The sequence below is a fragment of the Corvus hawaiiensis genome, chromosome 4, assembly GCF_020740725.1.
Source record: "Corvus hawaiiensis isolate bCorHaw1 chromosome 4, bCorHaw1.pri.cur, whole genome shotgun sequence".
Classification (NCBI taxonomy): Eukaryota; Metazoa; Chordata; class Aves; order Passeriformes; family Corvidae; genus Corvus; species Corvus hawaiiensis.
In genome coordinates this window covers 55678898-55694021 of record NC_063216.1, presented here as the reverse complement: position 1 = coordinate 55694021, position 15124 = coordinate 55678898, and the positions used below count along the sequence as shown (strand labels likewise).

The 15124-nt window shown below is 41.4% G+C and overlaps 1 protein-coding gene across 1 annotated transcript in view; it reads left to right on the top strand.

The window, feature by feature from the left end:
* Nucleotides 1-9704: 9704 nt before the first annotated feature.
* The window catches only part of CTTNBP2 (cortactin binding protein 2), an 81642-nt gene continuing 76222 nt past the window's right edge, over nucleotides 9705-15124 (top strand). The window contains 1 exon segment of the mRNA XM_048300200.1: nucleotides 9705-10102. Coding sequence (XP_048156157.1) covers nucleotides 10034-10102 — 69 coding nt within the window. The 5' untranslated portion in view covers nucleotides 9705-10033.

Here is a 15124-nt window from a genome sequence, read left to right as displayed (position 1 = left end):
TGAGCCCACCTGAAATTTGTGGTTGCTATTATGCAGTACATCTTAGCTCTTCAGAACTCGGCAGTGCCAGCAAATCCACCTGCTTTGGAAGGGCTACCAAAGGAAACTCTCTGCTGATAGAAAGATATTCCTAGATCTGTTTGGACAATAGGATGTTAGCAATATATGCATTCACATTCATTATAAAATTACAGTACATTAGTTTTCTTTTTTAGGAACACTAATTTCTTCATTTCTCTGCCTTCAGTATGCCTTTGTGAAGCAATCTTTTCATTTTAAAAATAACTGATATCCCTATCATATCACTTCATTTAAAAGTACACATACTATTAGTAAGATGCAATGCTTGAAAAACAGCGTTCAGAAAATGTTAGTCTAGATTTCAAGGAAGAATGTTTATCACTGTGAATGGCCAAAGGATAGTAATTTTGTCCCAGTTGTGTACCTATTAACATTGTGATTGAAATTACTGCTCCTCATACCTTTCCAGCTGGAAGCAGTGAAAAGAAAAATAGTCAGTGGCCTCAACAAGTGGGCAGTAATGTTTTGGAGCTGAGAACAGCTGTTATGGAGGCAGCTGTGAAATTTTCATGCCTTCTGCCCTCATTTGATCAAAATTGAATGTCCAGTCTCCTTCACCAGAAAAAGACAGGTTCAGTCATTTTCCAATTTTATTATTTTTGTTGCCTACCTGATAAATTTGCTGTCTAGCATGCTCTACGGGTATTCGAAACAGCACATTACCAGTCTGACTAGTGTTCCAGTTTCTGAAGCATCCCATAGCAAATTTTCCAATGTCAATATTCATGACAGTTTTCTGCCACATATCCACCTAAAGGGACACAGCTCAGGAAACAGAGTGGGAGTTTTATCTTCCAACATGCACCACATTTACAGATCGCACAAGCCAAAGTGTTTCTGTTCCCCTTTGCTACATTTCATGCTCCTTCTGCACAAATATCAGTGTATCCAAGATGTGGGAGAAGGCATCCTTGTCTGTACAAAGATTTTCAGTCACACAACCTCTTATTAGTGTCTCCTTGAGCCTCTCCATCTGCAGTCTCATTTTCTTTCTTCAACTGGAAAATAAATAGCACTCTTTTTACTTGCATTAATTGATAAAAGTTCAACAATTTCTCTTATTTTCTTATTACTCTGGTCATGTCCTGAGACAGTGATTTATTTTCTTTGATACTGGTTACATTTTATCACTGTCACTTCACAGGAATTTCCAGTGTACTGCTGCTTATGTTTTCACCTTCGGTAATGTCTTGCCTTAGTGTGAATTCCATTTTCCTTTGCAGTAACTGAAGTCTCTTCTTGGCTACCCTGTTTAATTTCATGTGGTATAATAGGTCTCAGTATTCACTCCCTTAAAAGTGGAATGTGCCTCATATACATCCCGTTATGCTTGTGATGATTAGCTAGGTAGGCAATGCTAGAGAAGGAAAAGCAGCTCGCCTTTCCCATGAATAAAAGCCAATGCCATCAACGTTATGCAGAAACTTATCTCATGGTAGACACTACCGGACTAAAACTTGCCTCTTTCACAAGATTTAATTTCTTGGGTTTTTTGTTTCTACTTCTCTGTTGCCACACACAGCTGCTATTAAATATTTTATTGTATTGCTTTCATATTCTAAGGCTTTCTCTTTTTGCTCAACTACTGACCTGAACTACTCAAAATAAAGTGCTGGTAAAGATCAGTTTAGAGCTAGGCACTTTAATCAGGGAAACAATTGAAGCCATTTTATATTCTAGTTCAGAACCTTTAAACAGCTTACTGTAACCATATTGTTGTTCAAATCCCTTTGCTGCAATTACAAAACAGCATCACAACAAAAAGAAAATATTCAACTTGGTACTGTCAGTCACCTTTGAATAATTTATCAAATTCTGAATTTTCTGCACCTTAATAATGCTTGTCCATTAGAATGAAAAATTACTTATCCTATGATGTGTCTAATTGCATATTTTGAGGATCTTCCATGGAAAATGCCCATGACAATAATTAATACCTAATGCTATATACACCATAGCTTTGGGCGTTGCCTAGCAACCAGCATCCGGTAGGCTTCCTAAGGGGCCTCAAATAAAGGCAGGGGAGCAATCCATTCACACTGCCATGAGCGAGAAGCAGCTTTGTTCTAGGCTGCTGCTCTGTTCTGCTTATTTCTAGAGTGATCTCTGCAAAACAAATCTCCCTTAAGAGGTCACGTGTCCGAAAAGCCTTTTCAAAGGATAAACAGATGCCGAAAACTCTGCACGTGGTCATCTTTTTATACTCTGGGATACCTTTTACCTTCAGAAATACTACCAGTATCCTCTTGTTATCCACCAATAACAATTTTGTTTTCAAAAGAAGTGTTTCTGTGGATTAATTTCTACTTTTAATTGGAATAGTTTTCTGTCTGTGACAGGATGTCATGCTGATATTTTTCAAAAACAACTGTTTTTTGGACAAACTCTACATTAAATTTAAAAAAGGACTTGTGTTGTGAAGTGTTTTTATACAAATACTGCTGTATCTCTAGGGTGTCTACAGTACAGAGTAGCACAAACTTCACTGAAATGCAGTCCTCCTCAGCTGTAAAAGCATTCTTTTTTGGCAGTGCAATTTTTTAAAGTATCAGTTAATTTCCAGTGCAACCTCTTTATCTTGGCACAGGGACATCTAAATCTCATTTCATTAAATGTATATATTTACTCAGATGTTCACTTCAAAAAGAGAAAGAGGCTGGAAACCAGTATTCCAAGATTTCCCTTCTCAGCTACAGTTTCCAAACTCTTCTGTGGTCCTTACTGTCACTGATCTTTCCCTTATCTTTGTTTTTGCATTAAAATAACTGCCCAAATATCATCAGACTCAGAAAGATATTGTGGTTATTTGACAGCCCATAAATAAAAAGTCACCAGCATCAGGACATACTTAATTTTTTCATAAATTCTGCAGAATTTATAAAGTTTAATGCTAGCACATTCACCATTGTTTGAATAGGGAAAAAAATGCAACAAAATTCTGATGTTAAAGTGATAATTTTATTTACAGGACTGTGTAATATGTATTCTAGAATCTCAAAGATGTTAGACTAACTGGTTGGCAGTCCAGTCCTAGGTTTCTATGAATCATATTTTGTAGCTGTTTTAAAATAACAAAGATCAAGTATTATGTAAATATTCCTCACTCCAAATCCACTGACTTTCTTTTTTTTTTTTTCTGGCTTTGTCCTGCAGCAAGATTATTCAGCCTCCCAAGATATTTTGTAATGTCATTATATTCATACAGATTTCTGGCTGCAGCAGATCTTCTGTAGAGCTTTGGATTTATATTCATGTTCAGTCTTTAAATCTCAGAGGAAATTGTCAAGGCACAGAAGGCAAGAGAGTCCCCATCATCTATTGATGAAACTTGGGAGCTGACGAAACTCAGGAGTCTAAAAACTCTTTATTTTTGGAACAAAGGTAGTTCATACTAATTTTTTCAATTTCTTTCCCACTTAATTCCCAGTAAGGTAGGCAAATGACACACTGGGGATCAATCCCATACAATCTAAGTGACATCTCAATCTCGAGGGACATGCTGAGCCAAATTCTAGTGAAAGATAATCTTACGGATATCCAGAATTTAAACATTAGAGCAAAGGCAGAATCCCTAATCCCCGACTTAAAGATTTCGGTGCAGTTGCACACTGAAAAATGCTTGTGCTTGACAGGAAAGACTAGTCAGGGTTATCTCTCTCCTCCTCATTGCTTTTCCTCTGTCTGCCTCATTTACATGTAAATAAGTGAATTTTGTACACATTCAGGGTGCCACATGAATTTTAATTTTGCCTTTTTTACTTATGATTTCACAATCAGTCTGTCTTACTGTTTTTTTAAAACATTCATCAGGTCTTCTGTTACCCACGAGCTTGAACCACAGACTTACACATGAGTTGCCTACCTTTAGTTCAGGTCACTATGAGTCTTGGGAATATGATCACATTAATTCAGTGTATGGAACACACACACATACACACACACACAAGCATACACACTGAGATCTCTTGTCTTTTCATATGATTTTTTTCGACTATGAGAGCATAAATAAAGTTACCTTGCAAACGTTGAGTTACACCAGTGAGTAAGTGCATCACTTTCCTACAGGCAAGCAAATTTGTTCCTTCATTCTAGCAAATGCTTGTTTTCCATGCAGGATTTAACTCCTCAGTACAATAATTTCTGTTCTGTGTCATCAGCACAGGAGCCAGTTCTCCTGGGCTGTGGTTCTACAGTTCAGTGATGGAGCTAACAACCTATTGAAGCAGTTTTGTTTCATTAGCAAGGGAATTTTTCCCTAGTGGAGTGCTTCATCAGCAAGGGAATTTTTCCCAAGTGGAGCATTTCAATGCGAAAAACATTTCATTACCAAGCCCCTATATAGATGTTCTATCTAAGTGGTAAGGTAGTTGCCACCTTCCTGAGACTCATCCCTCCTGGCAATGAGTTGATTAACCTCCCTTGCGGCTTTATTTCTACAATTACAGAGTAAAGGTCCTCTTGAAGCCGTTTTATGTGCTGAAATCCCATACACAGTGCTGAGCTCACAGTGAGCTCTCAGAACAATAGTAGGGCTTTGGCAGGGAGGACAGCCTCCACTATGTGCACTATCATTTCATTTCCAGGCGAGTTTTTTCCAGGATACAGTGGTCCGTTTTGCAGTGGTACAGCTTCATCTCTACAGGGGGGCATTTAGTGATCCAAATTTGTTCATAGGATGTCAGCAGCATAAGACAATTTCAAAACTAACCTTCTGTATAAGGAAAATGAGCAAAAGCTTAAAGAGTAGGCTTAACAATCAATGGACTATTTAAAAAAAGAAGAGAAAAAAAAGAAAATAAAAAAAGAGAAGATATTCTGCAATAAAGTGATTTAATAATCACTGAAAAAAATTATTTTCATGGAGTGGTGATTTGTGGGCAAAGAGTTAAATTCCAAAATGAGGTAGTGTACTTCCCAGCATCACAGATCTCTGCATAAGTCCTGCCAGTAAGGGAACAGACTCTTCCATGTCTGGCAGCTGCAGTATGAATTCTCCTGCCTGCTGCCACTACAGCCAATATGATCACAGCAGCAAGCATTTCTCCCATGTCCAGAAAAAAAGTGGGGTTTTTGCTTGGAAGTGCTGATGGCTGTAGAAGTACATTAGTCATCATGCCTGCTTAGGGAAACTGGTTCTGAGAATTCTTGATTCCTGTACCTTTACTGCTTCAGTTAGAAAACTCTTCTGGTTTTACTTCACATTTCTGACTGGTACCCACAAGAAGATGAAAGAGAGAAATAAGATACAGCTTTTAACTTTTCTGAATATTTTCATACATTTTCAGTTTGATAATTTTAACTGTTCTACACCTTTCTAGTATTTAAAAAGCTGTACGCACTCCTTTTTTGTCTTGACAGTAAATGAGTTATCATTTTTTTCTTCCTCACAGACAAGCTTATGTATTTCAACTCCAAGAAGATCAGTGTGTGATCTTTTTGCATAACACAGACTTCAAGCCTTCTCTAAAATAAATGTTTCAAATTCATAAGCCCATTTTTAGTTTCCAGATTCCATTCTGGGCTCAGAGTTCTAAAACTTAGGAACAGCAAACATTCAAATTTTAGATTCCAGTTGGAGTGAGCTTCCCCTCTTCTTGTGTTAAAAGGATGTCTCATTTAGAATCCTCCTGCTCAAGGTTAACTTTTTGAATTGTCACATGTAATTTTTAGACATTTACAGGATGTTACAGTATTGGCAAAATGATGTCATTCAAAGAAAAGCCTCAGTGATAGCAGCTTTCTCTTTCTTTGTAAAAGATACTTGAGGATATTGCCATTTTGTTCTTTAGTATGATGTGAGGTTTGCAGTAGGCACTAAATACTTCATTTTATGTTTTAAACATTAAAACACAACACATAAACATTCAAATAACCTTCCCTGAGATGTCAGTAATGCTGACAAACAGAAAATTCTATTTTGATAGTTTTTTCCCTCTTTTTTTGTGCACTTGTCCCTTTCTAAGCAGATTATAGACAGTTTTCAACGCTCCAGTCATGTGAATCACATCACTAGCTTATAGTAATATTCAACACACTTGAATTTATGCTCCCAAATCAGCCATTCCAACACTTTTTTTTACTAATTATGCTCCTTCTGCATAGTCAATTAAAGCATCTCTTCTTTGCATGCTTACTGGAGATTCTATTTTGCTCTCAGTGCTTTGAGTTTGCCTCCTTTCCACCTTTCTTTTTAATCTTACTTTAAGATCCCCAGAAGCAGCCAGCATGCCCTCTAGAATATTGTCTCTTTTCCGAATGAATTTCACTTGGGCAGTGGTGTGCCATCTTCCAGAGAAAGCAACTCCTTCTTCACAAAACCCAAGTTAATGGTTCAGAGTTATCAGAGTGCTCTGTATTGCATATAGGTTTCCAAACCCAAAGTCTCCTGAAGCAGTAATCAGTGCAGTATTTGAATTATGTTGTTTGGCTTGGCTTGATGAGTCCTAGATGAAGGTGATGGAAGAAATGTCTTAATTTTGCACTGAGATGACCTTTGGAAAGATTTTGATGATACAGTGATTAATTACTTTCACTCAGAAATCTAATATTCTGTAAAAATTTATCTTGGGACTTCAATATCTCCTCCTTGCTTTAAATTCAGACATGGGCTTTTTGTTTCTTTGTTTTTAAAGGCAAATAAAATATTAATTTACCCTTCTTTTGTTTGTTTGTTTTCCCATGCAAATGGTTAGTTGCAAGGCAGGAAAGCCACAATACATTGTACAATTGAGATACACAATTTGCTTACCTGCCAATATAAAGCCAAGGCATGCATTTTCTGTCACAGCAGTTATGTGCTAGTGGAGCGAATGAGCACCATTCAACTCAGCAGCTGCATCCTGTAAGGTGTGGACACATTCCACCACTTTGTGCCAGCTCTCTAATCATAGGAAAGAAATACACTTAAGGCCTAGGTTTGGGCTTTTCTTCATGTTACTCAAGCCAAAAAAAACCGGGAGCAGCAGAAAAAGAGTTAATTGCACTCAGTTTGCCAGCTACATGCTAATAGTAAAACAGTGAGCACCTTCCTCTGAGAAAAGCAACTCCTTTGCCTTACTGTAGTCATAAAATTGTCTGAAAAGCAAAGGCAATTTCTTCTAGAAGGGCTCTGACTTAGACACACATTAAAGAGCTGTTTTGCCCTGCAAAATGCAGGCATAGAAATGGCAGCACACTATGACAGCAGTCATGATGTCATGCTGCCCCTCACTTTGAAGTCATTCATGTGTGTAGATTCTGTATTGCTGTGGGTTTAGAGAAAATTCTGAGAGAGGATGTCAGTAGCATACGCCAAATAACCAGAGAATAAGACCTTGGCCAGTGATGCAGTAGTAACAATCAAGGAAAAAAACATCTACTTTGAAGATGATCTGCAGTGTGAAGGTGTTCTTCATGCAGCAAAACCTCAAAGACGTTTGGACCATACCACCATCACTGATGATGCAGCGGTTGCTGTGCAGCACAAAAATCTACTCCCAGTAGCCGCTGGCAATATCTAATATGGATTTTAGTGTTCTCAAGCCTTGTTGCTGCCATTAGGGGAAAGAGCGAAGAAACACAAACATGCAGTATAATCTCATACAATTACAAATATCAGTAATATTTTCAAAATGTTGTGACGATTCATTTAATGACATAAAGAAAAATTATAGATCACTCCTCCTTCAAAAGCGTGTCTGTCATCTTTTTGACCACAACAGCAGGTCAAACTACTTGCAGCATTTGGATGATGTTCTGGATATTAGTTGTCTGGAGATAGGCTTTTAGCTGAAGTGTTGCTGGTCCATCTATTCTATTAATCGTTTGCTGGCTGAGATTGAGCACTCCCATTTCTCTCAGAAATCATTCTAAGTTTATCTTCAGATGAGGAAAGAGAGATCAGTTCTCAACTCTGAAATGGCAAGCTATGACTAATATAATAATATAATATTCATTGTTATTTTGATAAATGTACACTTGATAATTGATAAAATGTCATCTAAACCAGTTTATTATCTCAGCAGAGCAAGAGATAAATGGCGCAGTCTTTGCTACATCATTGCTGTGACATATATGGTGTTTAAAAAGTTTTTACACAATATGTTGTGTTCATGCTTTGTACCAACTCAGAGAGACACATAAGTAACTGTGAGGGACAGCAGATGATTCTAATGCAATAGGGAAATACTGGCAATGATAATGGTAGACAGGAATCAATAAGAGAAAAGATATCCTCAAAGAATTTTAAAAACTTCTGTATTTTAATCCATTTTAGAGAGGAGTAAGTATGACAGGTCATAGGAAACAAATTATTTTTTGTTGAGTTTCTTGAAGGCAAAGCACCAAATACTCTTCCAAATTTACATAAATAATAATTATGAGTAATGTATGTTACTTTGCTGTCAATAAAGAAGGAAAGCAACAATTTGTCCTAAACAAATTAAATGGTATTACAGTACTGAGAAAAACAGGTTGTTTTAGGCTATGCATCATCAATGCAGTTTCTTAGCTTCAGTGATGGAAAGGAGGTGAGCACTCACTATAGTTACAAAAAGTGTAAAACTCGAGTAGGAGGAGAGCTCATTTTTAAGGAGAAAGAAAAAACAAACCCTAAACCACAAAACATCTGTTTAACTGGATTTTGTGTACCCTGTAATGGATTCTATACACTGCCTTCTGCTCACTCTGTTCAGCATGTGTTTACCTTACAGTTGGAGTTTATTCTACTAATCACTCGTCAGTTCCCCTTCTGGTAACATAAAGGGCAAAAAGTTCATGCATGGGTTTACTTCCATCCTTAGGTACAGTATGTCTAGAAGAACATTTGCTGTCTTTGATCAAGGCATTGGCCCATTTCTGTCTGGTCCTGGTGTCAAGGGATTTAGTTGAGCAGACTTGAGGCAGCCCTGTGAAAGCTGGAGCCTGGCAAGGCTCAAAGGAGCCTGCTGTTGGTGGAAGTTCTATGTGGCTGAAGAGTAAACAGTGTTGCAAATTCAGCTTCTAATAGTTAAAGCTGGTTCCGGCGAGCAGTACGTTTAGATTTCGTTTTGGTGTAGGTCCCCATTGCTGGGGCAAAGCAGTACAGCAAGACTGTGAAGAACATCCCCCGGAGAGGGCCAGTGCGGGGTGCTCCTCGGTGGGAAACACTAAGCCTTCGTGGTAGTGGGTTCAGCTCAGCAGCCAAAACCTTCCTCTGGAAAGAATTCTGAACAGGATTTGGCTTCAGTACGCGCCTGGAATGGCAAAGGGCAGCTCCAGGTTAGGATGGACTCCAGCACCGGGTCGGAGAGGTGCCAAAACACTGGGCCTGGCTGAGTGTCCACCCTCACACAGGCTCTGAAAATACACCTTGAAAATAAGCCAGCCAAGCAATGGCTAGCAGCAGAAATGTTCCTCCAGACCTCTCCATAGGGGTGGGAGAGATGACTCCTCCAGTCAGCGCCCCCGGAAAGGAAAAGGCACAGTTGCCCTTCCCTCAAAGACTTCAGCTGGTTTAAAGGTCTCACTGATCAGGTAACCCAACCCACTGCAACTCCCTGTTTTTTCGCCCCATCCAGAACCTTTCCCTTCCTTCTGCTCCTAAGCCACGGGGGTGGGTAGGGAGGAGAGCGGTGCGTGCGTGGGGCCCGGGTAGCGCCGTAGCGGGGACACTCCCCTCCGCCACCATTGCGCGCCGGCCGCCCGCGGCGAGGTCCCGCTCCCCCTCCGCCTGTCTTCGGGCCGCCGTATGGAGGACGGGGAGCGGGTGGGTTGGGAAGCCCGAGCGCCCGGCGGCGGGAGTCGCTCGCCTCTGCCGGCGCAGGGGGCGGCTCGGCTCGGCTCGGCAGCCCCGCCTGCCTGGCGCCGCAGGGGTTAAGCGCCCCCGCTCCCGGCGGGATCGCTGCCGGCGGGGAGCGGGTTAAGCGCCTGGCGGCGGGGGCTCCGCCACTCGGCTCCGCACCGCGCTCCGCGCCGGAGCCGATACAGCGGGAAGATGGCGACGGAGGGAGCGAGCGGCCAGCCCGGCTCTGGCGGGCGGGAGGACTCGGCGGCCACGGTAGCGGTAATGGGCCTGGCGGGAGAGGGGGGGTGCGATCCAGCCGCGGCGACGAGGGTTCCCCATAGGGTTGGGACGAAGCGGTGCCGGGAGACCTGCCTCCGCCGCTCTGTCCCTCCGCCCTCCTTCTGCCCCGGGGCGGGACGGGGTTCGCTGCGGGACCCGCCGCCACCGAGCCCCGTCCCGCCCCGAGCAAGACCAGAGAGGGGCGCGGGGTCTCCCTCGTTGCGGCTCTCCCTCTTTCCCTCCGCCGGGGCGGTGGGTTCTCTCTCCCATTGTTCCTTCCCGTTGCTCCGGCGCGGGGTCGGCGTGCGGCGCCGGTGAGGGGCACGGAGGGGGCTCCGCTCCCCGTCTCGCCTCTCCCGCACCCACCCCCCTTTTCCTGCCGCTTCGCACAGCGAGGGGGCTGCGCCCCTGCTCTGCGGGAGGGCTGAGGTGCTGACAGCGGCCGGGGACCTGTCAGACCGGGGTGGGGGGAAATGTTGCTCTTTAACCCTTTGCCGGGCCCGCAAGGCGCTTGGCTTTCGCCTGCCTCTGGTGAGGCGTTTTCGGCGCAAAGGCACCGTCCTTTTCCCCCGCTCCAAGTCCCCGTCCCGAGTGCCGGATGTGTGGAGACGTCTCCGCTCCCGGGCCTCGCGCCCCAGGGGCAGGATCTGGCTCCCTGCTTAAAATATCCTCAAAAGCCGAGCAGAACCTCCCTCCCTGCCGGCGTGTCCTCTCTGCGGGTGGGTGAGGCGGCTAGGAGGGAGGCGCAGGGCTGCGGTGCGGTGCCAGCCGATGGTTAAAGAGCGGTGTCGGGGGGAGGCTGCGCTCCCCTGGGCCGGCGCTGGGCTCCTCTCTCCTGCTCCACACGACCCCAGGGAGGGTTGCAGGGCTCGTCTTCTCGGGCGGTCTGCGCCTCTGCTGGGCCCCGGCTCCTCGCCCGTGCTCTGGCAGACCCCTGCAGCCCGGCGGCTCTCCCTCTCCCGGTGCATCCCAGACCTGGCGTGGTCCAGCCTGTCTGGGGACTTCCCAGGCGAACCAGCCCTAGGTACTCGCCTGGCCGACAGCCGCAGGTCCAGAGTCAGGCTGTAGCTGCTCGGTCTCGTAGCGACATGCGAAGTTCAGGGCAGTAAAACCGCAGTGGTGCCCGTTCTGATCGGGATCGGTCCTGAAGGCGATGACTCCCGAAGGGAGGGGACTCTAGTTTCTCTGAAATTTAGGTTATTGCTAGCATTTTATTTTTTATTATCTTGTTTACTTCCAAACAGGCACTAGTTCGTATCTGAAACCTTGTTCCAACCGTGTACATAATTGTCCTTCTGTGTCTTAAAATCTGCAGTGTTGTGGAAATTCAGTTTTCCTTTAAAAAAGTAAACCTTACGCAGTGCATATTTATAACATCACTGTCTTTTAAAACAATGATATAACCATGGCATAAATGAATATTGTGGTAAGAATTAACAAATGCAGGCTTAAATACTTTAAAGCCCGGGTTTTGACCAAAATTATTTGTACTAAATTCTTTAGTATATTCATATTAATACTGCCTTAATTTTCAGTTTTAAGATATCAAACAAGTAGCACTTCAATATTGCCCTGTTAGGCAGTGGAGTATAAGCCACTCATGCAATTTGGTGTTCTCATTGTGAAAGGTAGGAGGGATAGCTCTGCATTGCACACTCATTTTAAAATATGTTTCTAAAATTGAAGAGATGCTAGGATGTAAACTGTGTGTTTCTCCCTAACAAAAATAATAGCTATACTTGAGCAATAACAAAGTATTTTTTAAATTATTGTTTTCATTTTTAATTTGCCTTCAGTCATTAATTTTCCTTTTATGTTTTTTTCCTTACCAGCATAAACATTTTATTGTTGATTAATTTTATCTCTTGTACTGGAAAATAAAAAGAATACCTCTGTGTAATGAAAATACTTTTTAAAAATACATTTACGATACTTAAATATTTCTTTTGAAGGGTTAGTATGAATAGCTTTTATTTTCTGTCTTTAAATGGGAGATACAGAATTATGAATTGAATCATCTTGCTTACTTTTTGCGTGACCATAATCATTCGAATGACTATCCTATAAGTCATGCTAAAATTCAACTTATTACAAAGTATTGTTTTCAGTACAGTTTTAGGTTAGGGGTTTTTTTGGGTTTTAGTTTCGCTCTGATTTTTAAAAATTTTTTTTAGTTCTCAGAATCCTGATTGCACAAATAGTGCAGTAAAAAGCTGTGAGAACAGTATTTGTAATAGTGATGTGTTAATGTGTAAGTTTTATGCTGTCAGCAGAAGGTGTGTGACACAGGACAGTACAGCAGGGTTTCTTGATATGAAATACTGTTCTTGTGTCTTGATACACTATCAATAACATCACTGGGAAATAAAGACTTTCTCTGCTCTTTTTAGAAGCACTGTAGAAAAGGAAGGGAAGTGCTTCCCTCCCTTTTTTACATTCACCAGGGAATTTGACTGAAAAAGCCTAGACTGTTCCATAGTATGTTACATTTAGGAACAAAGCTGATAATCTTGTTATTCTGAGTTTCCTTGGATAAAACACAGCATTTGGTAAACCCATCGCTTCTTTTCCACAAAATATTGGTATTTTTATCATGGGATGAATGATAGGAAAAAAGGGCAGGGGAGTGGTTCTGGTCCTTTTTCATACCTGCTCAGCATGTTTGCACTGAAGTCACTGAAATTGTGTTGGTGCCGTTTGGACTAGAATTGAGAGAAAACATATGTGTGTGTTTTAAAACATCTTTGAATGACTTCCATCTGCCTAATGTCTACCAATAATGATTATATAATAGCAAGAAAGAATCCAATTTGACAGTCTTTTTGTTGAAACATTGAACATCAGCCTGCTGTGCAGAGAGGGTTGGCTTGTCACACACTTTCACTTCAGTGTAGATTTAACAAAGCCTATGAAAAGCCTGGTATATCAAACATGAAGTTTGTTGAAATTATTCAGTAAAATTTTTGGGTTTGCTTTTGCTTGAGCAGTGATCAAAAGCATAAATGTTATTTTTCCCTCAAAGACAGTACCTTCTACTGTCTGTAAAGCTGTACATGTAGCTGATATTGATAGAGTGGAATCTTGACTCCACTAAAGTGAGTAAGGATGCTGCTGCAAAATTGCATCGAGAATGTGTGCATACTCCAAAGGCTCACTCTGGGTTGCTGTGGGTCATGTAACAGGACAAAAAAGTTACACTACATGAAAAACTATCAAACAAAAAAAAATATATATATAACTGAGAGAAATTCCATGATACTTTGTGGTGACATTATGGGGTATTTTGTGCGTAGCTTGGTGTATTCACTGTCTATTGATCAGTAAGAATGTTCGTAGTAGAACTGCCATTCTGGTCAATATAGTGAAATGCTAAATTATGGCTTGATCGTATCAATTATGTAGGCTGATTTAGATCAGTTGGAAGGATTCTTATCTGAAAACTACTGCAAGTATCAAAAAATGAGACCATAGCCTTGAAAAGCAAAGACTAAATCTCTTACAAGAGATTACATCCTGGAAAATGGTCACTTACAAAAGGACTTTAGCAACCCTGTCTTCAACTGAATACAAGTTTTCAGTGTGGCATTATCATTCAGAGAAGTTATTTTCTTCTAGTCAGATGTGTGATGCTCTTGTGTTTCAGCATGTAGGTGACATGCAGAGACAGCACAGTTCTGTCTGTTCTAGTTCTCCTCCTTCTCTGTGGTGAGAGATTGGTCTCAATCCGTCTTGCAGTGATAATGTTTCAAGCCTCCTTTCTTCTTCTCCTCCCCCTTCTCCAAACTACAGCACTGCCTTTTCTATGCCTTCTACTACACAACCTGCAGCACATCCTCTCTTCCTGTGTTGTGAGGATCTTTGTGGATGAGAAAAGAAAGCCACTGAATGCAGTCCACTTTGCAAATGTTCCTTTCTCTTCCAAATGTGGACTGTCAGACTGTCATTAGAGGTGAAGTGCAGAGGTGAAAATTCTGAGCCAGATATGTGAAAGTGGCATGGGAAGTGCAAAGCTGTAGGATACAGTAAGTTCTGTTGTTTTCCCAAGTGTTTTGACTTCATTTGTGTAAGCATTGCTTTGGCCTCAGAGGGAATATACCAAGATAGGAGTAGAGATGGAAATTAGGACAGGAAGGAAAGCACTCAGGAAGACAGCAGTTTGCATTCTGGTTGTGCACCTACTCCTACCCAAGAAAAGGAGCAATTGATTTAAAAAACCTGTATAATCCTTGAACGTGTAAACCAGAAGCAGTCAAGTAGGTTTAGGGAAGACATACTGGTATGTACAAATGATACGTGAGTTAAAGCTTTCTTGGACATTGATTTTTGGTTCTCTTGTAGCACAAAGTAAGGTGTAAAATTTTGGAAAATAGAGATAGCTTCAACAGTGAGTACCCATATCTGTATCTAATCCTATACTATTTGCCCTAGAAGTTACTTATTTGAAAGCAACTTGCTGAACATAAATTGCCCATTAAATCTAAGTAAGAATTTAAACATGATTAAAGAAGATTTGTGGGCCTCAATCTATATAGAAACCTAACTTGCACTGAAATAAAAAATGACAAAGTATCTTTGTGGCTTTAAGTAGATTTCAAAAATGTTTTAATAGCTGTGACGATATCTGGGTGTGTACAAAGGTCAGTGTCTTAGTAATTTTGGAGGGGTTGGGGACTGCTTCTTTGTTTGGGGTTTTTTGTTTGTTTGTTTTTGGTGGGGTTTTTTTGTTGTTGTTATTGTTGTTTCCAAAATAAATTTCCCAGCTCTGAGGTATATTTATGGTTAATGTTGAAACTATTAAAAGTTTTGCTGTTATCTGAAGCCAAGAAAGCCCACAACAGCTAACCAAAACCTCCCCCACACCTGTTAAAGAAAAGCCCAGAAAACTGGGGAGCTGTGCTTGAGGAGGGCAGAATAAGCGGGTAACTTCTTGTGGTGAACAATCCAATAAAAGTCATTGAGCTAATGGATGGTATAATTAAATGCATATACAGTACCCTCATGATCCCTTAGGTATGACTATGA